Consider the following 25,543-nt stretch of genomic DNA (forward strand, 5'->3'; position numbering starts at 1 on the left):
TGCATTCAAAGTGCATTACTTATGGGCCAATAATAATACAGTGGATATGTTAATAATAATACGTTACCTTCAGGTAATGTAACTTTCAGGTTGCGAACGCGGCAACCCCAGAAGTGTATACTTCCGTGTTTCACAGTGTGCGCATGTGCAGAAGCGTTCTGCACACTTCGTGCATGCGCAAAAGCGCTCTATCACGCCGCATGCGTGCGCAGAAGCAGCGCTTCCTGTTAAGGACTTTGGGGTACATAAGGACCCCCGGAATGAATTAAGTTCATATCCGGAGGGTCCACTGTAACTTGATCCACCATACTAAAGATTTGGAAGAAACAGAGTTTTCTCTCCATCTGCCAGATGAACCAGCTTTCATTGGCTGGTGTGAGTGGCTGCTGCCAGTTGGGGAGTCAGAGCAGTGAATGTTCCAATGTGTCTTCACAACCAGCAGGTGGATGGAAGCTACTGCTGGAGGAAAAATGGGGCTGGATCTGAAACCAGCATAGTAAAGATGCGTTTCCACACACACACACACACACCCTACCAACCTGGTTAGTGCCAAGTGGTAGGCCTGTGATGCTCCATTAAGCTCTGCCACTGCTGGCCAGGGGTTTGGATTGCCCCCAAGGCAAAAAGCCAAACAAAAAAATCCCACAGGCTCATAGTTCAGCTCTCCCGGACAAACCACAGGTTGTCAACCATATGGTAAAGCTTGGCTACAGTTCACAGTTTGTCTGGAAAGAGCTGTGCCATGAGCCCTGATCTGGATGAAAATCCAAGCCAAACCATGGTTTAGGCTCAGTGTAGCATGGTTTCAAAATGACCAGGGAGGAGTTAAAGAAGCTGAAATCTCATCAGTTGGAGCCCATGCTTGTTGTGCTAAGCCATGGGTAGGCAACCTAAGGCCCGGGGGCCGGATCCGGCCCAATCCCCTTCTAAATCCAGCCCACGGATGGTCTGGGAATCAGCGTGTTTTTATGAGAGTAGAATGTGTCCTTTTATTTAAAATGCATCTCTGGGTTATTTGTGGGGCCTGCCTGGTGTTTTTACATGAGTAGAATGTGTGCTTTTATTTAAAATGCATCTCTGGGTTATTTGTGGGGCATAGGAATATGAAGGTTCTAGGAGAGGCAGCTGCTATAAATAGGATTTGGCAAATTTAAATGCATTGCGAAGATAGTCTGGTGAATTCTGCAACTTAAGCATCACTTCTCAGCCCTGCACGACGATGCCTGATTGTACCTGTCTTATCGTTTTGCTAAGCAAAAATGCAAAAATCAGCTAACCCTACCATTAAGAGGGAGGGCATTTTAAAATAAAGATTCTAACACAGAGGGAAAACATACGTAGTTTGTATGTGTTGTCTTTCCTTCATGTAAAGAAAAAAAATGTAGCTCATGTTGCAAGGCATTTCCCCCCACAATGTCCAAAAAACGTAAAATTTTCTTACAAGACATAAGAGACCCATAAATTTTATTCTTTGTTGAGAAAGAGCATGTCTTTGGAATAATTTTCACCATCAAAAACTTTTGATTCCATCATGCCCTCACGCTGAAAATTTAGGTGTTCTAAATCTAGTTTTTCCCACCAAAAAAAATATACATTTATACATTTTGGGGGGCATTTATAAAATCTTTTGAGTGCTGGTGTACTTTTTTTCCTGAAATCCTCATCATGTTATTGATCTCTATGTAAAATTTCAAAGAGATCTGATCATTGGTTCTGGAGAAAAATAAATAAAATGCACACAAGGCCGCGGTTCTCAAGAGGGACAGAAACACAGATTTCAAGAAACCTTGAAGTGCTATAAAATTAAAACCGTTTGAGATAGAGGGGAAAAATTTAAGGGGGGTTCTTTCAACCATAAGGGAAGGGTGTGCACCAAGCTTCATCAAAATCTGAGACGGTGGGTGATAAAAACCCCTGGTTTTTGTGTTGTTTTGATGTGGAATGACCCCTGTCTATGAGGACAGACACATTTTGAGGAGATTGTATCACATTTTTTCCATTCATATTGAACAGCAAAGAAAACATCGGGAGGTTGACTTTGGACGTTTACCTGGTACTGTAACATTTCTAGCCGTTTATCCGTGAATTCAAACAGAGCCAGCGTTGTCTTCATCATATGAAGTGAATTCACCATGAAAGTTGCCATGTCAGCAGACCCCAAGTTACTGGCAGACACAGTACACATCTGCAGCAGGGGATCCAGCACACAGGAGAGAACCTAGGAGCATGCAAAAAATACTGTAACTGGTGGGAATTCTTGTCTGTTCCCCTTTCTCTACATCTCCCAAATCTGAGGAATGATGCTGAAATGGGAGGGAACGACATTTGCCTCCGACAGGAGCTTCAGGTGCTACAAAGAAGCATTGCCAGCCACTTGCGCTCTCTACTGCACAGTCAGCTGGCTTGTTAAAAGTCTGAAAAGGATGTTGCGCAGGGAAGTTGCGCAAGTCATTGCCAGCCCGATGCAGAGGCAATAGCTTAGGCAATTGATGACGCTTGCCTATGATGCCCAAACCTTGCTCTGAGGAAAAGGCAGGTTCGAATTACAAGGAGGCTGGGCATTTAAATCAAACGTTCCAACAGCTTCCTACCAGGAGCAGTACAGCAACAGAGCAGGCTGCAGCTCCCTCCCTTAGAGGTTTTCAATGCAACGCACAACAAGCAACTGTCTGGGATGCCTTGCCTAGTGGACATCCATGCTCAGGATCACATCACAGGGCCACAGAATAAAGCTTGGACCGCTCATCACTGTTGTTTAAACAGGAGAAGAGAAACGACGAAGATGGCACTTAAAAGGAGGTAAACAGGAAGAGGTAAGGCCTGAGGTCAAGGGATAGCTAGCAAGAAGAAACCTGCCCTGCCCTGTGCAAAAACAGAGAATAATTGAGAGATGAGGAGTCTCCAGCACTCAATGAGGTGAAGTTGGGGGGCTAGGTCACATGATCTACCCATGTGACATTGTTAGAAATCTCTGCTGCCAAACATAAAACAATGTTTTCTCTCACAGGAGAGCCCCAGACATGACTGCAGGAGCTGCTCACCACTGTCTATTCTTGATCCTGATCTACGCAAAACAATGCCACTTCTGCTATCATTAGAAATTGCCACGGATCCAGCAGCATCTCTCCCTTTCCCCCCCACTGGGAAACCTAGTGTGGAATTTGATTGTCTGAATTACGGTTCCTGTCATCCTGCCCCGCCGAAAGCCCTTCCCTCAAGTTGCTGTGGCTCCTTGCAATTTCAACCAAATTTACCTGCCCAAAGTCAGCTTGACGGGTATCCAAAGGAATGACGCAAGAGTCGTGCGATGCTAGGACCTCCCGCAGCAGAGCAAGGGTTTGAGTCAGTGCAGAGCTTGGGCCAAGATCTGCAGGCGGCAGTTCAACCTACAAAACAAATTACAACTTATTCCTAAACTGAAAACTATGGAGAGACCTGGTCTGAATAGAGATATTGGATTCTTTTTCTCATTACACATGCTAAAGCTATTTTTGGTCATCTGCATACTATCCCATGCTTTTTCCTGTAGGACTAATCACAGTCGTTAACAGTCATCAACAGGTTTACCATACCCAGAGAGTCAATCACCCATCTCCTACTACAGTACCCTTCTGAGAAACACCCAACACCAAACACTATATATAAGGATCTGGTGACTTCGAAACTCCCTATATCAAGGGCATGTTGTGGGCCTGACAACATATAGGAAGCACATCAGTGAAGTATACCATGTATCAGACGTCTGTCCATCCCATGGTGGCATCCTTTCAAGGGGTCGAGAGCTACATCCAGCTTCTCTCTTCCTTCCATAGCTCTGTTACAACCTAATCCCTTTGCACTGTTTACCACCAGCAAAGATCCTCTTCTTCTTCTTTTCCAGCAAAGAAAAGGGTCTCCTTCTGACGTGTGGGCCTGGTGTTCAACCTTACTTTCAGATGCTGGGAGAGTGAAAACCACAGCTCTCTGTCCACAGTACATGAGAGAACTGCTCTGTTATGCTGAGCAGTCCAATCAACAAAACCTGTGTACATTTCTTGGCTGAGGAGATGCACGTGAACTGCTGAAGAGCCACACTTGGCCAATGTTTTCATGTGGGAAATTGTCCTAGTGGAATTGTGCACCACACAGGTGTCTACTGCAAGCCTAAAACCGTTCCTTAAAATTGGCTGATCTGCCGCGAGACTCTCTATGAAAACACTGTACTCTGAGAGGCTCGTGGGTGGTCACCAGGACCCTCAGCAACTAGGAGCAACTAACAACTGAACAATCTAAAATGTAGCCATGCCTCAAAAAGGGGGCAGGTGCTGGGGAGTGTATGCAGGGACAATGAGGGCAAGTAGCAAGAAATCCAGTACACTGATGCAGCTTTCTTTTGCGTATCAGGGGGTAAGAACAGGACTACGAAAGGGCGAAGGATTCTCCCTACCTCCTGCCCTGCTTTCTGGAGCTCGCACCAGGACAGAACTGAGAAATACCTTGCACACTAGACCACTGCTGTAAAAACCTTGCTGGATTTTCATAGTGACCACTGTGGATCAGCAACGGTGATAACAGTGACTATGATCCCAAGCGTCTACATGGCATAGCAGTGACAAACTACACCAGAATGTATGAGCTCTGAGTAGCAGCAGTTAAGAGAATAACAACTGGCAACTTTTTCTCTTTAGCGTCCCAGCGCAAATATACGCGGTGCGAGTTTACTGGTTTGTTGACCTGCATTCATTTCAGGTAGGTGTTCCTTAGCAAAGTATACTAAGTTTGTCACTCAGTGGCCTCGTTTCACTTCTTTAAGTGCAAAAGGCATTGGCCGGTGGGAGGGAAAAGGTGCAGAACGAGGAAAGGGCAGAGAAGTCTAGTGAACAGCATAGGTGAGACTTGGTGGCGAAGGGTGCTGATGGCCCAGGGAGCTTCACATGGTGCTACGAAGTCAGCAGTGCACAGATGAAGTGCAAAAGCCAACAGTGAGGTTGGTGATCACTTTGATAGTACAGAATCTGGACTTCCTCGCTTGATACCTGCACAGAGGGTCCACTAACAATGCTACAGAACCTACAATTGCAGAGGCAGGGAAGGGAGAGAGAGTTGACTAACCCCTGAAACAGACCTTATCCATCAGTTTACTTGCATGAAGGCTCAGACTGTTGAAGAATATCTTTTTACTCAAAACGTGCATCTCTTCCATAGTAGTTAAAAGCATGGCTGCGGTGTTCCCCACAATATTACTGGAAATTGGAAGAGAGAAAGAGAGGCAGTAAGAAATTTCACGATAACCAATGCAGACATACATCAAAGTCCAGCTATTCAGCTGAATAAAATGCTACAAAATCTTTTCTGAAAAAGTAGCACCTAGTAACTAAAAGAAACCTATATCTTGCCTGGTGCTTTTAGGTGTTCTTTAAAGGCAAGAGGAGACGTGGGTGGCACTATGGTCTAAACCACAGAGCCTAGGGCTTGCTGATCAGAAGGTTGGTGGTTCGAATCCCCACGATGGGGGTGAGCTCCTGTTGTTCAGTCCCAGCTCCTGCCAACCTAGCCGTTTGAAAGCCGTTTGAAAGCACGTCAAAGTGCAAGTAGATAAATAGCTCTGGTGGGAAGGTAAACGGCGTTTCTGTGCGCTGCTCTGGTTCGCCAGAAGCAGCTTAGTCATGCTGGCCACATGACCCGGAAGCTCCCTCAGCCTATAGAGTGAGATGAGTGCCGCAACCCCAGAGTCGTCCGCGGCTGGACTTAGCGGTCAGGGGTACCTTTACAATGTTTATGGGATGATCTACTTTCTGCAGCTGTGAGCGTTGCCATGTGGAAAATAAGTCCCCTGACACTTCCTTGTGAGAGCGCATTTAAAGAGTGGAGTGTTTCTCAAATGTTTGCTTACCTAAACTCACTCCACTTTCTTGGATCATCACACACACAAGACCACCTATCTGTTGGGCTGATGAATGACTGAGATCAGAAGCGGCTTAGTCATGCTGGCCACATGACCCGGAAGCTGTACGCCGGCTCCCTCGGCCAGTAAAGCGAGATGAGCACCACAAACCCAGACTCGTCCGCGACTGGACCTAACGGTCAGGGGTCCCTTTACCTTTAAAGGCAAGAAGCCACCAAACTCTGAAGAGTGGGAAGCCTGCGGTCTTCCAAATGTTGATGATTACTATCTTCCCTGACCCCTGGCTACGTTGCTTGGAGCTGAATGGAATTGCAGTCTTACAACATATTGAGGGCCCGAGGCTTCCCATGGCTCTGCTAGATGCTGATATTATTGAGTTCCATAACTTATTTCCCTCATGTAGAACAGCTGGTTTAATGCCCTTTACAATGTGGAACATGTACTTGCTCTCATCAATGAATACCATGGCTTTGAAGTAAAGTGAACTGACGTGATTCTATTCTCCTTTCAGAAATTCTGCAGGAAAACTAGAAAAGCAGGACAACTTCAAAGCCGAGTGTTCTGCAAAAGGATGCTTTTTCTAATGGCCAATTATGGTCTGACTAGTTGCCTCGGAAGCTGAGCGTATCATTGCTTGAAGAGGGCAGAAGCCCAGGGATGTAATTTAAAATAAGGAGCAAAGTGAATTGAAAGCACATCGAAAGGGTTTTGTTGTGATAACATCAGCAAAACCAACTCTACCAGCTCTGAAATTCTAAACACTGTAATGCAAAGCAAGGAATTTGCTTTTTTTCTTTTGTTTCAGTTTACCTGATGGTGTGGTGGTAAAATTTGAGAAGATTAGAAATTTTATACAGTAGGACTGCTCCTGGTTCAGCTACGATCACCTGTTCAATCCTAACCTGAGAAAACAGATTGACACAAACATCAGTTATGCAGAATTCTTTCACATCCCATTATGAAGACAACGTCTATGTTGTCTTCAAGCGTGTAAGACATTAGGGGTGGGGTGGGGTTCAGGTGGTATGGGTGCGGCAGAGGGACCGCTGGATTGGTTCAGCTGATGCCCTGACCTTGCCCTCATCCATCCCAGTATTCAGAAGCAGGAAGCCAGGGCTGCAGTGTTGGCCCTCCCACTGACCATGTCTGTTTTTCTGGGACCAGTAACTTGGGGCGCAAAGTGATAAAAGTTTTGCTTCAAGTGAGGTTGGAAAATTCACGTCGACGAAATTATTTAGGAAAATAAGAACCCAGTATTGTTTTGATGAAATATATAACAAGAACAATGGACAAGTATCCAAGAAGTTTTGTCCTGCTTTTTCTTGCTTTTTTCACTCTTTGTTTACAGGACTATGGGAAAATGCACCTTGTTAATAAATGCACTCTTATTCCAAGGGCACACATAAACCAACATACTCCACCTTCAGAGGCCGGCAAACGCCTTCCGTGATGTGTCCAATCACTTCTTGCATATTTTTTTCCACTCCTGAAAGGAAACATAGCGAGTGTTATTCAGAGGTATTTCAACAACCATGATTCCCATTAACACACGCTCTTGAAAAAAAGGAACACCTAGGCAACTCTAACACATCACAGATTCTGTGAGAATTATGTCTTTTTTCTCACACTATAAGCTGCCTTGAGCATGGTTATAATTATGGAAAATCGGTACACAAATAAAATGATTATGTAAAACCGCCCAAATCTAACTTGCTTACTTTCCACATTTTTCTGTGCAGACCTTGGATTTGCCAACACTTTTTTTACAATCCTCCATGCCCCCATACCCCAATTACACAGAACAAATATCTGCTTGAAGTACACTGGCACATGTTTATCGCCACATACATCTTTCCCTGGAGATTCCAAATACACATTTCCTATGTGGTGGGAATGTAAGATTGTAAAAAAATATTGGGAAGTGATCTATAACGAATTGGAAAAAATGTTTAAAATAACATTTGTAAAGAAGTCAAAAGCTTTTCTGTTGGGTCTTTTAGGACAAGGTGTGAAGAAAGAATTGAGGACACTATTTATGTATGCGACAACAGCAGCAAGAATTTTAATAGCACAAAACTGGAAGATGGGAGAACTACCATCCAAAGAACAATGGCATGAAAAGTTGATGGAATATGCAGAATTAGCAAAATTGACAGATAAACTGTGTGAAAAAGATAATAATGGCTTTGGAAAACAAAATAAAAAAATTCCTTCCAGTAGCACCTTAGAGACCAACTAAGTTTGTCATTGGTATGAGCTTTCGTGTGCATGCACACTTCTTCAGATACATGCACACTTCTTCAGATACACGAAAGCTCATACCAATGACAAACTTAGTTGGTCTCTAAGGTGCTACTGGAAGGAATATTTTTATTTTGTTTCTACTACGGCAGACCAACATGGCTACCTACCTGTAACTAGGACTTTGGAAAAGAATGGGAACCTTTTGTAACATATTTGCAGAAACAATGTAAAAGTATGGACTTTTTGGCAGGGTTTAAATAAACATACATAATGTAATTAGAGAGAACAAAGAAGACAACAATGTGATAATATACTACTATATATATAAGAAGCAGAATGCAACAAGTGGTTTAACAAACCAGAAATGGAAATGGAGGGAGAGGGGAATTTATAAAATGATTCTTTGATTAAGTTGAATAATGTATGATATACAGTATGTATGAAAACCAATAAAAACTGATTTAAAAAACAAATACAAATACACATTTCCTGAAATGGGGCAATACCTTCAGTATTGATATGTTTTAACAGGGCTTCCAGATGCTCTTTTTCTGAAGCAGTAGCCTGATGCAGCCAAGCCAACATGTCTCCTGCATATCTAAAACCAAAGACCAAAACATCCTGCTGCATTAAATGATTATTCTAGCAGCAAAACCACTATGCAGCGTATGCTTCCACGACTGCTGTACCTCAAAGGATCGTGGGAATGCATTTCGATAGGCCGGGGGGTTCCTCCTGGACCTCCTCTAGTAAGGGCATCGATAAAACCACGGACCACAGCACTTCTTCTGGCTGTTGCAAACTCATCAAGGGTGTATCTACAGTGGAAATGAAGGGGCACTTTATTAAAATGTATGGGCTTTATATTGCCACTACAGTCATTAAGGTGCCTTGCTTTTTGGGAATGTTAAGTATGCTATGCACAGAAATAAACTGCCTGAATAATTCACCACTTGAGCTCCGAAAATACGGCGTGAAATTGGTCGGTATCCTGCCTCAGCCTCCCAACACAGGATCTGGTGGTTTGTTTCAAAAGACAGTAGGTTCCCTGAATAAATTATATGTGGATGAGCTAATCATCTCCAGTTCCAATGGGAAATGACCACCTAAGATAGAAAATATGGGAATATAAGCAACTACAGTGCTACTTTGGTTTAAGAACAGATTAAGCTTATGAACAACTTGGATTAAAAACACTGCAAACCCGGAAGTAGGTGTTTTGGTTTGTGAACTTTGCCTTGGAAGCAGAACATGTTCCACTTCCTGTTGGGTGTGTTCCATTTGTAAATCGAGTCTCCCACTGCTATAGGAAAGCACGCCTTAGTTTAAGAATGCTTTGGTTTAAGAATGGACTTCCGGAACAGATTAAGTTCGTAAAACAAGGTACAGTACCACTGTATTAGATTGATGGCAGAGGGTTTTTTAAAGGGGGGGGGGAGAGCCTGCAACACATGGGCCAAATTAAGCCTGCCTGACACCAGTTTAGCATTAGGTTTCAATCAGGGATCCTTGTTTAAACCCATGGGTTTGCAGCTGGTTTATTATGAAAATAAGTTTGCTAACAGAGGTATAGTGCAGTTGGTTAGGGTATGGTGCTGATAATGCCAAAGCTGCAGGTTTGATCCCCGTAACCGACAGCTGCATATTCCTGCATTGCAGGGGGTTAGACTAGATTATCGTCAGGGCTCCTTCCAGTTCTATTATTCTTTAAACCAGGATCCCTTGGATGTAATGCTAAGTGTGTTGGGAGTTTCCATTCTACCTTTAGTTGCAGACATGGGATTGTTACGTGTCACAAGTCTGTTTACATTCCAGCACAGTTTGCTGGCGTAAATGGAACTTCCACTGTATTGCTTTCGTTTTGACTCTCTCTCCGAGAAGAGGGCAAGGAGAGACAACATGTTTGTCTTGATTTATGATTAATAAATCCATAGTTCTTACTATGTATCCACAAGCCTCAGCCTCTTCTGTTGTGCAGTTCACATTGCTGCGTATAGTGTGCTCAAATCTAGGAGGCTTGAGTCACTGATTTATGTCAGAGCCAGAGGTCGATGGACCTTCAAAGGCTGAGGAGGAGATGATCCAGCTGGGGGCTAGCCAGCTGGCCTTTTGACCCCTGGATGCCGACAATGAGCAGATTCTTGAAAGTGAAACCAAACTTTCCAGATATTCTCCTCCCAGCTATTTTATTTGGGGGGGCAAGGGGGGTAGAGAAGGCAAGGGGAGTACATGAATCTGATGTTCTGCTTCAACTTGCTGAAGTTCATCCAACTAGCACTAAATCAGAGTCTAATGTTACACATGAACTGTGCCATTGTGTTTTGAAGACATAAAAATGTAGAAATAATATTAGGAATGCATTTCAGCAAGGCATTTCATTAAAGGAAAAGAAAGTTGATGCTATAGAACAGGCATAGGCAAACTCGGCCCTCCAGATGTTTTGGGACTACAATTATCATCATCCCTGACCACTGGTCCTGTTAGCTAGGGATGATGGGAGTTGTAGTCCCAAGACATCTGGAGGGCTGAGTTTGCCTATGCCTGCTATAGAATATCAACCTTGTGGTTGATATCAAGCACTGCTAACATTCTTTAAAAATCAGTCAGCTGCTGCTGAAAAAAGGAAAGTTATTCATAACACACAAGTACCAAGCAATAACACACAAGTACCAAGCAATAAGGAAGCCCCCTGTTATGATGTGAAAGGAAGTTATCCCAAATCTTTAGCAAGAAATATGTAGATTGGTGGAAAGTCCCACGCCTTGAAATATTCAATTCCACAATGAACGAACTTTTTAAGCTAGCTTCTGGCCAGAAGGATGAAGCCCCCAGAATATTAATCTTGGTGACATTATGTTCTGCAACTAAGATAGGCAACATACTTATAGAGAACAGCCCTGTCTTGCAAAGCTTCCATTGCTTGAGCTAGAACTGGGGAAATGTCACAGGATTCTTGGGTTAAAGTTCTGCATTCGCCTGCAAAGAGGAAAAGATCAAGCCAATAGTAAGCAACGTTTCTAATCTTTACAGCGTTCTAAAAATAATGAATAAAAGTTGTTTCAATCCTAAAACACTTATTTTAAAAACTCCTCATCTCAAGGCCTAGGAGACTAAACTTGGGAGTCCTGCCCAGGGCTGTCATTTTGAGTCATACGTGGTTATTTCCAAATCAGCAGGTATTGGATAAGGATGCCTAGGGGCTAATAAGGGAGCTTCAAATATTAGAACATTAAAACATTCCAACATCCCAGCTGCCATAAAACTTAGGGAACAAGCTGTGCTATTACAAAGACTAAGACCTCAGATGCAAACTCTAGATAATATTTTAGAAACTAAGACCTAAACCACATTTCTAATGGCTGTCATATTCGTATTGTTTATTGTCATATTCGATTGTTAATTCAAACTTAATTATATTGTGTTTTATGTTTGCTTAGTACGGTATGTGAATCTGGTTTGGGACTGTAATAAATTTTATTATTATTAAAACATTCCTGTTATAAAAATAACCTGGGTGGGTGGCTGAAAGACAGGACAAAGAGAGGAGATAATGCAGATGCAGTTGGTATTACTTGAGTGACTGCAAACATTTGCAAAAAGACTTCATTTTTCTCCCATTTGTCTGTTTTGCTTTATTGTATAGTTGTTGGTGCTTATTGTTTTAATACTTTTATGTAATTATATGCATGTGAGGTCCTCCTGAAACACAATATATAAATACAGTAAAATTTCCATAAACCATGATGATTTTGGTGCACCAAATAGTACTGGCTAAACTTACACATTAACACACACAAAATATCCCAGGATTAAAGAAGAGTGTAATAAGTTGATGCTATAGAATTTGGTAGGTGTTCCAAGACTGCCACCTTGTGGTTAATATCAAGCACTGCTAACATTCTCTAAATAAGCATCTTTTCAAGAAAAAGCATTATCCCAAAAAACTAAGGTACCTTGAGCCCATCGGTAAAGCTGCTCATAAGCAGTCTCTTGAAGCAAAGCCATCTGTTCCATAATTTCTAGGCTGCAAATTTAAAACAATTAAATGCTTTTAAAAAGTGTTTTATGAAAATTAAAAAAAAATAGTTAAACACATCTTCAGAGCAATTTCCCCGTTCCAAATATATCCACAGCCCACTTTATACAGCTTAAACTGAATGGGGACTACTACTTCCGCCATTGCTTTGTAGTTGTTCAGTGAGAACTCACCCTGATCTCTGCTGGTTTGTGCGCAGAAGAATCTTGACATCGTTGTGGATTTGTTTTACTCTCCCCAATACCTTAAAAAAGTCCTAGGAAACACAAGATTGAGAGTCACTGGTATTTTATTAAAGCAAACTGTCCACACAGAAATATTCCCAGATCATTATACAGTCATTCCTCAGTTTAAGTCCGCTTCGGTTTGAGTACTTTCAGTTTAAGTACTCCGCGGACCCGTCTGGAACGGATTAATCCACTTTCCATTACTTTCAATGGGAAAGTTCGCTTCAGGTTAAGTACAGACTTCCGGAACCAATTGTGTACTTAAACCAAGGTACCACTGTACTACAGGCCACAAACTTTCCAGTTAAAGGAATTTCTAGTGGGTGGATAGGCAAGATCTCAATGCTATAGAATGCAGCACTATTATTAATACTAAAACAAGAGTTTTAGTTCACAATCACCATCCCAAACATAATTTCTCTAAATACACATCAAGGTATGTTTGTGCCTATATTTAAAGTCAACCACTAGGCATGGTCTATGAGCTAAGCCATATTGTATCCTTTCAAGGAAGCAGGTTTGCCTTACATCCGAAATTTCACGAACATAGTCAGTATTCAGCCCTTCCAAAAAGTGTCCGGGTGGAAATCGCTTTAATGTCCATGAAAATCCGGACATATGGCAGCCCATGCCAATAGTGTAGATTTTGACAAATTTCATTAAAAAATAGCTCAGAAACTCTTTTTTCTCTCTCTCTCTCTCTCTCTCTCTCCTCTCTCTCTCTCTCTCTCTCTCTCTCTCTCTCTCTCTCTCTCTGATTTCACCAAAGAAAGTGCAACAACTTTGGGCAAAACTAAACAAAGCTCAACAACTTTGCCAAAAACTCAAAAACCTTTGTGTGCCAGGATTTTCAACCCTACAAGGAAGATTTATTTCTTCCTTTTTATTTGTAGGACTAGAAGAGTCTGTGTGTGAAAGAGAGTATAAATGGCTGATAGCATTTTGATTATTTATAGGTAGAACAGGAAATCATGCAGACACAAAATTATGGGACTAACACAAAAAATATACCTATAAGCAGTTAAAAACTCATAACCTATGACTCATAACGAAGAAGTAAGGCTTAGCATATAGAGAATGCTTGACAGGCTTTAAAAATATATAACTGATGAACACAAGTCTTCAGTAACAAATATGCTTAACTTACAAATTTCAGCATTAATATGTTTAGCCCAAGAGTTTTAGTATGAAAGTGCTGGTGGATGTCTGGGTTAAATATTCAGTTTTGATCATATTAACAACTCTTTATGATACATTAGGAGCTATAGGGAATGCACAATATAAAAGGAACAAGATAAATGGAATAGAAATGTTCCACCTCACATGCTAAAGCTAGAATATTATTGTTGTGCAGACTCACGTTACCTCTGTAACAGGCCCATCTCTTGTGCTTCGAAGGACATTCATCTCTTCTGGAGAAAGCTGGAATTCTGCTATGAAAGCATCTGCTATCTGTGCTTTCAGTTCTAACCTATGGCTGCAATTAAAAGGTTGAAATTTGAAAATGGGATACTTATAGCACAGTCATACTGTATATGTGTGTCGACTTAGAAGTAAGTCCCAATAAGTTCTATGGGGTATGCTCCCAGAAACGTTTGTCTTGAATGAGCCTTATACATCACTATTTCAAAATAGAATATATGGATGGAAAGAAAAAATAGAGGTTGAAGTGTAAATGAAACTATATTTGAAGTGAAATATCAGAAGAAATTTATTAATGGGTTGGAACCAGAGCATCCAGTCTGCGAAAGGAACAGCTACGTCTGTCCACAGAGGACACCATGATCCAATGGAGGTTCTTCATTGCAGGAAGGTGGTGGGAAGGCAATATTCACCAGTTTTTCCTTCCTGCAGCAGCCCTCCAGGGTGCCCCACCCATATGCACAGATTTTCAGGGGGGGCACTGGGGGAAGGAGGAATAAGTAAACAGCGCATCCCTGGCCCCCTTCTTCCAGCATAAGCAGATCTCCGCTGAGCATAGGTCTGGATCCGACCCAGAAAGCAGAATCAGTTTTAGATATTCTGATAAAGATCAGATAAATGGAACAATTGGATTTTTATACAAATTACACAGGGGGGGAGAGGGGGAGAGAGAGAGCACCCTGAAAATAGGATTTTAATCCACTATCCAGCGATCTATGCCACTTCAGTGTATTAAAAACATAGCCCTGGTGATTCACATTGAATCATACGACAATATAATGATGCAACAAGCAGGAAAATAATACCCACTTAATAAATTAAGCATCTGCAAGAAACTGCTACTTGAATGTCATTCAACCAGCTTTATACTTACATATATTACAGTGAGTAAAGGCTAGATGTTGGGCCACTAACAACAAAAATGACTTGCTACCTTCCTTTGCATTCTTGGCAATTTCAATTATTGTGCTAATCTGTTTTAAATCATAGCATAACTGAGTTTACCGAACATACCCTGAAACTTATCCTGTCTACTTTAAATAGTAATCCATTCTTATTGAGGAACTGCAAAGTGCAAGAACCATACTTCTTTAAAGTTCAGAAACTATACTAGGAGGACCTTTCAATGCTCGCACAATATTATGCAAAGTGAGTTAATGCAAAATTTTCTCACTCTGAAAATTATGTGATTAGAAAAAGGGAAAGATGCATATCCCATGGCAAAAATCTGAAGAACAGTTTAATAAAAATGACCACTGGAAGCAGTCCTAAGGTGACTTCATTCAGCACAAATGTGCGAGAATCCAGAAAAGCATTCTAATTTGGCATAAATATAACAAAAGAGGCAAATACATACTTCTCTGCTTGAAGCTTAGTTGTCTTTTCTATTAAATCCTGGGTTTGCTCCTTGGTTGCCTGGAGTACAGACCAGAGTAATTACAGTTAAACCCCATTAAGGACTTAAGGTATATTTCTACTTTTTCATTTGCTGTTTCAACCAAATTACAAGTCATTTAAGCACAGTAGAACAGTGAACAGAAAGGCAGTTAGGTTTCAGAAACAAATAAAGCTACATTTTTCTTAACCTGGCAGAAAGGCAGAACCCAATATATGCACTTTCTGTATTTATATACCATAGGTAGGCAAACTAAGGCCTGGGGGCCGGATCCGGCCCAACCACCTTCTCAATCCGGCCCACGGACGGTCCGGGAATCGGCGTGTTTTTACATGAGTAGAATGTGTCCTTTTATTTAAAGTGCATCTCTGGGTTATTTGTGGGGCATAGAAATTCGTTCATTATTTTTTTCCCCAAAATATAGTCCGGCCCGCCACAAGGCCTGATGGACAGTGGACCAGCCACCTGCTGAAAAAGTTTGTTGACCCCTGTTATATACAGTAGACCCACAACATACACAGTGGTTTCATTCCAGAAATAGCGCATAAAGACAAAATTATGTGTAGTCAAAACACACTGAGTGCAATGGCAGGTGGGATTGCCAAAGTTTCTTTTCTCGGATGCCCCCCCCCCTCTCTCTCTCTCACACACACACCTCTTTTTTCCAAGCAGGTAAATGTGCACAAAATAAATGTGCTTAAGTTGCAGGTCTACTGTACTGTCTTTCTTAATACTAGAACTAGGGCCCAGTGCAATACAGAAGTATAGCAAGTGTGCTGGAATGCTGGTTTGGGTTTGTGGAGATACAGGTTCAACTCCTCACTTAAGACATGAACTTGGATCAGTCACCCTTTCCGAGCCTAATCTACCGCACAGGATTCTTGTGTGAACAAAAAGGGAACCCACTGAAGGAAGGGTGGGATAAAAATTATAGAATTGTTCAGTTGGAAGGGACACCAAAGGTCATCTAGCCCAACCCCTGGCAATGCAGGACACTTAACTAAAAGCAGACAGGTGTTAAATGTAACGACAACACATCCGCCACATTAACCTGTCAACAATATATTCATCCCATCAAACTGATCATAATGATTCATAGGAAAAGTGTTTTAGAAACGTAACCTGGATAATTTACATGCACAGAAGCTCCGAATACTGTACACAGAGAGCTCTTGCGCATGCAAAATGTCCTATTAATTTCACTAGATGGAGTAGATTCCTGAACAGTGAAGGGATCCAAACACAGACCTGCTTTTGCCATAGAAATTAATGGGGACATCTTTTCATGCAGGGGATCCTTTTGTGCCTTAGAATTCCCATGGCTGTATAAAAAAAATATTCACATTGGGATCAAAAGTGATCTCTATGCGTTGTACTGAGGGAAAATACTGTGTTGTTGAAACTACCAAGTCTCAGTGTGCCAGAAATTATACATCTGCAAACCCCCACCCCCAATTCTTTACCTTCAAGTGATTGGTCATGTCCTGGCAGCAGCTGCTCATAAACTTCACATCTTCATTTATGCTTTCAAGTTCCTGAAAGAGCACAGAAACAGACAAGTAGCCTAAAACACTAGCACTCATATTGAGATTTGCTTTTTCCACATTTCTCCCCCCTGCCCAATTTTCTGAAACACCAGAACCATCAGATAGTTTTCCTAACAAGCGTAATCTTCACTGTTATATGATACAATCACTGATAAGAATATCCAATGATTTTTCCACCCTGAAGCTCCAGATTTGGTTTTTCAGTGTTGGAGAAACTGGATGGGCAGCAGTATAAGAAAGCGTTACTTTTAGCATTCATGCTTCCCTCTGAATAGCTCCAGAGATATAACTAACGGTGTTGCTCTGTACATGTCTACTCAGGAGTAAGACTCGCTGAATTCAATGAAGCTGAGTCCCAGGTAAGTCTGTACAGGATAGCAGGCAGCAATAGGAATCTCTATAGAAAATGTGTGGTGGCAAATGGAGATCTGGTAGTATTTTATATAGATTTTGTGAACATGCTCATAGGGGGTGTTGAACTGTGCCCAGTGAGAGGGGCACCCCTTGATGGAGAGAAGTGGAGGAAATGGGATACCTGTCAGTATTTTTTCTAGAACCCAATGTGTATGCATGAAACAAGACACTCTACTTCTCATCTTACTCTTAACAAGATTGTCTTAACAAGTTCCCTGTTTGGCCAATGTGGTTGTTTTTTGCTTTCTGAACATGAACATATTTAGCCACAACCATGCCTAATCCAGTTTCCCCGTGATGTCTTGTGTGCTTCTTTCACCTCTCCACAAATTAGACAGGTACAGTAGAGGGGAACTGAACCTAACAATGAAATTATCAGCCAGTCATTTGCCTCAGGGACATATAGGTGGGTTTACAGAAGCCCCTGACTGTCAGCTTCCTGCTGGACATTTAGAGCATTAATGAATAAAAATGGCATACCTCTTTCACTTGCTTGAAAATGTGAACAAATTCTTCATTTATAGCTAAGCTGCGATGTTCCATATCTCCACGTAAATTTCTTCTGGTACGCAGGCTATTTTCTACAAAAAAGACTGAAAGAGCCTTGAGCGCTTCTAACATCTCCTACAAAAATATACAAAGATCATGTTGACAGTTCATATACAAAATTGACTTCTTTTTTTTAAAAGACACACAACAGAAAACACCTTCAGATTTACAGAGAAATCACATTTTAACAATGCTAAACTATCTTTACAATTCAGAGCAAATATATAGATTAAATACTCAACGTATATATGAATATAAACATCAACTTGATACAATTATGCCAGTCAACTCAATCAACTAATTACATACTTGCAAGTAAAGCTAAACCCTGTCCTCTATTGTAAAGACTAATTCTAGGGCACCAGTCCAGCTTGAGCTGCATTCAGCTAGGGGTTCCAGATGGGAATGCTCATTCCTATGTGCAAAAGATGTATTCAGTCAGTTCAGTAAGGCTCTAATCAGACTTATGTTATGGATAGTGATATTCAGCTTCATAAGCGGAAACTTGCTTCCCTATGTAAATGGGGGAAGGGGGGAGGCCAGAATACTCTTTTTAGCCAACGTAATCGAAACAGAGTACAGTAGTTTAATAGCCATTCTGTTTTGAACAGCTTTGTGAAAGCAACAGCTTGGTGTGTTTCAAAACCCTGCCTTTCTTTTTTTAAAAAATAATTATTATTATTTGCATGTTTAATACAGAAACAAAAAACCACACATCCCACATCCCCTTCCCTCCACCCCCACCCCCCAATTTTACAACTTTCATACCAAGTGACTTCCCTTCCACCCTTTTCCTGGTTTCTTTATTTTTCTATTAAATCACATATTCCACATTTTTAACCTTCAAATTTCTTCCTCTGTTGAATTCTATTAACTCTTATTCTGCTGGATTTACTCAAGACCTACTAGGTTATTTACTTGTTTATACTGGTTTTTAAAATATTCAATTAACGTTTTCCAATCCTCTTTATATTCTTTATTGTCTTTTTCCTCTTACCCTGTTCATTATGCCTGGGAATTCAGCACATTCGAGCATTTTAAACCGCCACTCTTCCTTAGTGGGTACTTGGTGGGTACCGTATTTGTTCTCCACCTTTGCACCTATAAGATTCTAGCTGCAGCGATGGCATATAATATTTTTTGTTTTTTAGGGACTTCTGCTGTTACCATTCCCAAAAGGAATGTCTCGGGCTTTTTGGGGGGGGGATCTTTTTTTAAAAAAAAATTCGTTGTAAATTACTTCCCAGAATTCCCTGATTCCTTTACAGGACCACCACATGTGGGGGGAAAGGATCCCTCTCTACTTCATTACATTTCCCTGCCTTTTCAATGGTGATGTCTAGTCTAATATATATATGTGTGTGTGTGTGTCTCATTCATAATTTAATCAATTTGAACCGCTCATTGCCTGCGAGCTCAACGGCGCTTACTTCTGAGTAAACCTGGTTAGGGCTGTGTTGTTGTTCATAACCAGCTAGAAAAGCGGAATCCGTCAACTAAGCCAGTCATTTTTAAAGAACCGCCCCCCCCCCCACCCTGAACTCTTAAGAGAAAAGGAACCACACGAATGATGCCTTCTCTATGGCTCTGATTCACAAAGCCTGTGCCTATTTCTCAGGTGCGGCAGGATTGACAACAGGTCACCCTATTGAGCTTCGCCCACCTTGTCCGTCTCCAAGCGCGTCTCCAGCACTTTGCGGAGCTTGCGAGAGAGAGGGTTGGACCCGGGCCCTCCAGACGACCCTTGCGAGGAGGAGGAAGTGCCCCCCGACAAAGCAGCAGCCCCGGCCGCGAACGGCTGCAGCGGACGCTGCTGGTCTTCAGCCGCCGCCGCCGCCGCCGCCGCCATGTTTGCTCTCTTCCTCCTGCCCTGAGGCCGCCGTGGCGTTAGGCGGTGCCGTCACCCGGACCGGGAGCGTTGCTGCACCGGTTCCCTCCACCTCCCCGTGGCCGGAGGCGCAGAGTTCCGCCCTGCAGTGTTTTCTCAAACGCGGGTCTCCGGCTGCTGTTGAACCACGGGTCCTGGTAGCTAGGGATGCTGGGAGTTGTAGTCCAACAAGAAAAGCTGGGTATATGGGAGGTGGGTGGCGCTGTGGTCTGAAGCACTTGAGCCTCTTGGGCATGGGTAGGCAAACTAAGGCCCAGGGGCCGCATCCGGCCAAATCGCCTTCTAAATCCGGCCCGCGGACGGTCCGGGAATCAGCGTGTTTTTACATGTGTAGAATGTGTGCTTTTATTTAAAATGCATCTCTGGGTTATTTGTGGGGCATAGGAATTCGTTCATTTCCCCCCAAAAAAGATAGTCCGCCCCCCCCACAAAGTCTGAGGGACAGTGGATCGGCCCCCTCCTGAAAAAGTTTTCTGACCCCTGCCCTTGGGCTTGCCAATTGGAAGGTCAGTGGTTCGAATCCCCACGACAGCGTGAGCTCCCATTGCTCTGTCCCAGCTTCTGCCAAGCTTGCAGTTCGAAAGCACGCCAGTGCAAGTAGATAAATAGGTACCTCTGTGGCAGGAAGGTAAACGGCGTTTCCGTGCACTCTGGTTTCCGTCACAGTGTCCTATTGCGCCAGAAGCCGTTTAGTCCTGCTGGCCACATGACCCGGAAAGCTGTCTGTGGACAAATGCTGTCTTCCTCGGCCTGAAAGCGAGATGAGCGCCGCAACATCTTTGTTTGAGACTGTCTCTTGCTTCGTGCTGCCGAACAATTATACCACTCTGGTGATAAGGTAAATGGCGTTTTCGTGCGCTGCTCTGGTTGTGCCAGAAGCAACTTAGTCATGCTGGCCACATGACCCGGAAAAACTGACTGCGGACAAACCGGCTCCCTCAGCCTGTAAAGCAAGATGAGCGCTACAACCCCAGAGTTGTCTGCAACTGGACTTAACTGTCAGGGGTCCCTTACCTTTTTAAAGGACACATGCATATTGTCCCTTTGTTAGATTCCATGTCTTGGGTATATAATTCCAAAGGATATAAAGGTAAAGGTAAAGGGACCCCTGACCATTAGGTCCAGTCGTGACCGACTCTGGGGTTGTGCGCTCATCTCGCATTATTGGCCGAGGGAGCCGGCGTATAGCTTCCAGGTCATGTGGCCAGCATGACAAAGCCGCTTCTGGCAAACCAGAGCAGCACATGGAAACGCCGTTTACCTTCCCGCTGTAGTGGTTCCTATTTATCTACTTGCATTTTGACGTGCTTTCGAACTGCTAGGTTGGCAGGAGCTGGGACCAAGCAACGGGAGCTCACCCCGTCACAGGGATTCGAACCGTCGACCTGATCAGCAAGCCCTAGGCTCAGTGGTTTAACCACAGCGCCACCTGGGTCCCCTCTGCAAATTTACCGGTAAGATTGTTCTGTACAGTTATGTATATCCTAGAGTAGACCTTCATCTTTGTACTGATGGTTAGCATCACATTTTCCTTGCCAATACACTTGTCACCAATGCTGATGCATGGAGTTCTGATTACGTCCTGGCCCACGATGTTGGTCTTTTTCAGGTAAATTGTGAGGCCAAACTCAGTGCATTGTCAAGGCCACATAATCTGCAAACAACATCTCTCGGTTAAGAGAGATGTTGCATTCTCCTGGGAATCCAGAGATTAGATTAGGAAAATCTGGGAAATTGCTGTCTCCATAGTTAACATACTTTGCATTCAATAATTTGCAGTCCTCAAGCCAATAAATGTAAAGAAAAACAGACTCTCTTCATCATTTTATGGAACTGTAATTACTAAAATAAAACCAACCAACACACACACACACAAACACACACACGTATGTATGTATGTATATTCATTGTTAGGAACTGCCTATAATAATAGTATAATATTTTCTCGGGGTTATATATTATTTGTAGTGGCATATTAATGTGTTGTGCATTATGTGTTATCTGCTTTTTATTAAGAGTCTTAATTAAGAGACTTGTTTCACCTTTGACAAAGTGGGCTCAAAGTGGGTCATGAAAGGTTATGCCACCATAAATTTGCCAGTTATTATGGTGCTCGAAGTAAGATTTGCTTCTGCTGCAGCGTACTAACATAGCTACCTCTCTGGAAGAATTAGCATTTATATAGTGCTCTGGAGTATACAAAGCACCCCACATGTATTATATTGTAATTCTTACCTTCTTAACCCTGTGAAATAGATCTGTCTTATTATCCTTGCACTGGGGGTGGGGGTTTGAGGGCCTTGCCTAAAGCTACCTAATAAGTTCATACCAAAAGCACAATTCAGACCAGAGATAATCTTGTCAATCTCTTGGTTACTACACCAGCTTGTGACACTAAAAGTTATGGACCCTCCAACATTTATCTGATGAAAATAGGGACATCCTATTCCATCATCATCATCATTATAATTTTATTATTTATACTCTGCCCATCTGACTGGTTGCCCCAGCCACTCCAAACAATCTGACTGGTTGCCCCAGCAGATTCCAACATCTATAAAACATAATAAAACTATACAGGGCTACCTTCAGATGTCTTCGAAAGGTTGTCTCCTTAGCTCGGAGGGTTGCATAACTCCATACCCTCCAACATTTCTCCTATTAAAACAGGGATGTCCTAAGGAAAAGCATGACATTCCAGGATCAAATCAGGAACCAGGACGGCTTCTGTAAATCTAGGACTGTCCCTGGAAAATAGAGACACTTGGAGGGTCTGTGCAAGGTGTAAAACTGGTTGGGAATAAAAATACATTTTGTGTCTATCCATGTATTTTTTTTATTTCACATTATTCAGGTCTGAGATTTATTACCAGGGGGCGGGGGGTGAACAGAGAATAATGAACCCATTAACATAAAATACAGAAATCCATCAAACAGCCTTGTGTCTGTTTGGAAGGTATGGCATGCAGGAAATCAGTATTAGCTTTGCATCAGGTCTGAGAGGACAAGACATCTGAGGTGGCTTGTACTGTCATGGTATTTTGGCATTGCAATGATTTGTTTTTTGGAAAAAAGTACATTTGGCTTAAGCTGGCCTATCCACATTCAAAACAAGTCGCTTCACACTTATTCTTACAAGCACGCAGGAGGCTTGTCTCTCTGAACAACATGTGTGTGACAACAGAAGACTCTCACAACTCCTTTCAGCAACATCCATGCTGCCTCTACAGTGGCCTCTCAGGAAATAAGAGGGGCTGCTGGTCTCCTCCCACCCCTAGGGACTGCCCTCTAGGATCTCCTGGGCTTTGCACTCACCCAGTGTGATTCAAGGTGGGCCCGTTTCAATCCCTCAACAATATTTGATTCCCACTTCAACCATTGATTAAGATTGATTTGATCCCCACTCCTGTTCCTGGTGGAGATATTTATCCACTCCTTGATCCTGATGTAGATCTTCACTCACCCCTTCTTCCCTGGGCTGGCCCCGGTTTAAGCCCTAACAATTTGATATCTGTAGGCAACTTGGCAATTGCTTTCTGTCGTCTAATGTCTAGAGGTATGACCAAAGGTATGTACAAAGAGGTACATACAAAGGTATGTATGTACAGACCAGAGGTATGTAAAAAGGTAAAGGTAAAGGTACCCCTGACCATTAGGTCCAGTCGTGACCGACTCTGGGGTTGCGCGCTCATCTCGCATTATTGGCCGAGGGAGCCGGCGTATAGCTTCCAGGTCATGTGGCCAGCATGACAAAGCCGCTTCTGGCGAACCAGAGCAGCACATGGAAACGCCGTTTACCTTCCCGTTGTAGCGATTCCTATTTATCTACTTGCATTTTGACGTGCTTTCGAACTGCTAGGTTGGCAGGAGCTGGGACCAAGCAACGGGAACTCACCCCGTCACAGGGATTTGAACCGCCGACCTTCTGATCAGCAAGCCCTAGGCTCAGTGGTTTAACCACAGCGCCACCTGGGCATAGCTGCCAAGTTTTCCCTTTTCTCGCGAGGAAGCCTATTCAGCATAAGGGAAAATCCCTTAAAAAAAGGGATAATTTGGCAGCTATGCACCTGGGTCCCTGACCATCATATGTACAAAGAGCCAAAAACATTGGGGGTAAGATTGCTATTTCCCCAATAATGCCACAATAAACATAAAACATGATACAGTAATATGAATTTAACTTTACATCTTAAACAATTACGGTAACAGTAGCTTAGGCTTTTGTTTGCTGGCTCAAGTCAATATCAAACGCCATGCTTCTGTGACTACATATTCACCTGCAGGGCAGATCCAATTGTCATCAGCATCATTGTGATAGATGGTGTTCTCCGAGCTGGTCACTTGTACATTTTCCTCATTCTTGACCACGCTTTAGTGCCTTCCAGTCACCACGCATGTAATGCACATACCCTGAGCTATGAATCAGCCATGTTGCTTTGTACTGTTAGGAGCATTCAATAGTTGCTGCCCAAAACATGCATATCAAAAATGGCATCATCCATACAGTTGGCAGTACAATACTGTCAGTCAGGCACAATAATATTAGTGGGTGCTGAGCACAAGAATTTCACAGAATCTTTGAAACTGCCTACCTACAATATGGCAAAGCAAAACGATAGCTGCTTCCTGAACAATTTCTCTACCAAAGGGACAAATTTAAATGCTTCTGCATGCAGTCGAAGAGACACCTCGTCAGAATATACCAAGCCACCTATAGAGTTTGACTGGCAAAACCTGATTCTTTAAGCAGGCTGCTTTTTCATCATGTCTTTCAGCGTGGATTATAGAACTCCAGAAAATGGTGTATGCATAAACAACTAACATAATTTGTGCAGACATCTGTTCAGCCTCAAATAATTGTTCCTTTCACATCCGTGCTCAAAGGCTTTCTCGTGAGCTCTGATGTGTAAAGAAGTGTCACCCATATCATCACTTTTAATGATATATTGTTACCCTTGTGAGAGCAGTCACACCAACAACCCTTATGGCAAATCTCTCACCTTGGCATCACAAAGAACTGAAGAACAGCACATCTTTTCTAATTGTAGAAAAGCGGACCCTCAACAGCTCCAGAAAGCTCAAGTGTGAAAACAACCAAAGTTGTTTCTCTTTCGGAAGCTCTGTGTGTGTGTGTGTGTGTGTGTGTGTGTGTGTGTACAATGATGATAGGGACGCAGGTGGTGCTGTGGTCTAAACCACAGAGACTAGGGCTTGCCGATCAGGTCGGTTCAAATCCCCGCGACGGGGTGAGCTCCCGTTGTTCAATCCCTGCTCCTGCCAACCTAGCGGTTCGAAAGCACATCAAAGCGCAAGTAGATAAATGGGTAAGGTAGGAAGGTAAACGGCGTTTCTGTGCGCTGCTCTGGTTCGCCAGAAGCGGCTTAGTCATGCTGGCCACATGACCCGGAAGCTGTACACCAGCTCCCTCGGCCTATAGAGCGAGATGAGTGCCGCAACCCCAGAGTCATCTGTGACTGGACCTAATGGTCTGGGGTCCCTTTACCTTTACAATGATGATGGCATGTAGAACAATTATGGGATGAACTGCTTTCCGGCAGTTCACATTGTGAATGTTGCCATGTGGAAAATAAGTCCCCTGACACTTCCTTGTGAGAGCGCATTTAAAGAGTGGAGTGTTTCTCAAATGTTTGCTTATTTAAACTCACTCCACTTTCTTGGATAATCACACACACAAGATCACCTATCTGTTGGGCTGATGAATGACTGAGATCTCAGCAAACAAAGCTGTGTGTATCTGGTGGCTGAGCATGAGAACCTGTCAATTGCGGTGAAGTGATACTGACATTTTCAGCAGGCATCTTTTTCCTTTCTCTTCGTCCTGTTTTTTTTTTTTTTTAGCAAAAGGATGTGAGGGTGCTTCCAGACTGACGGCTATTTTCAGGTATTCAATCACATTTTCCTGCAATTTCAAGACG

The 25,543-nt window shown here is 42.8% G+C and overlaps 1 protein-coding gene across 3 annotated transcripts in view; it reads right to left on the reverse strand.

Annotated features, from left to right (window-relative positions):
- The window catches only part of COG6 (component of oligomeric golgi complex 6), a 56,095-nt gene extending 36,547 nt beyond the window's left edge, over positions 1-19,548 (reverse strand). For 2 of the 3 annotated variants that reach the window (XM_035110205.2, XM_035110206.2), the window contains exons 1-15: positions 19,383-19,515; positions 17,651-17,794; positions 16,673-16,744; positions 15,171-15,229; positions 13,757-13,868; positions 12,338-12,420; positions 12,082-12,152; positions 11,011-11,104; positions 8,818-8,946; positions 8,635-8,726; positions 7,306-7,370; positions 6,695-6,786; positions 5,105-5,222; positions 3,255-3,386; positions 2,051-2,218 (exon numbers count right to left, since the gene is read on the reverse strand). In XM_035110205.2, coding sequence (XP_034966096.2) covers positions 2,051-2,218; positions 3,255-3,386; positions 5,105-5,222; positions 6,695-6,786; positions 7,306-7,370; positions 8,635-8,726; positions 8,818-8,946; positions 11,011-11,104; positions 12,082-12,152; positions 12,338-12,420; positions 13,757-13,868; positions 15,171-15,229; positions 16,673-16,744; positions 17,651-17,791 — 1,428 coding nt within the window. In that variant the 5' untranslated portion in view covers positions 17,792-17,794; positions 19,383-19,515. Of the gene's footprint in view, positions 1-2,050; positions 2,219-3,254; positions 3,387-5,104; positions 5,223-6,694; positions 6,787-7,305; positions 7,371-8,634; positions 8,727-8,817; positions 8,947-11,010; positions 11,105-12,081; positions 12,153-12,337; positions 12,421-13,756; positions 13,869-15,170; positions 15,230-16,672; positions 16,745-17,650; positions 17,795-19,382 lie in introns of all 3 variants that reach the window. The other variant, XM_035110204.2, reaches the window with a different exon arrangement.
- Positions 19,549-25,543: the final 5,995 nt, after the last annotated feature.

This window comes from Zootoca vivipara, chromosome 3 (genome assembly GCF_963506605.1).
Source record: "Zootoca vivipara chromosome 3, rZooViv1.1, whole genome shotgun sequence".
In the NCBI taxonomy this organism is placed as follows: domain Eukaryota; kingdom Metazoa; phylum Chordata; class Lepidosauria; order Squamata; family Lacertidae; genus Zootoca; species Zootoca vivipara.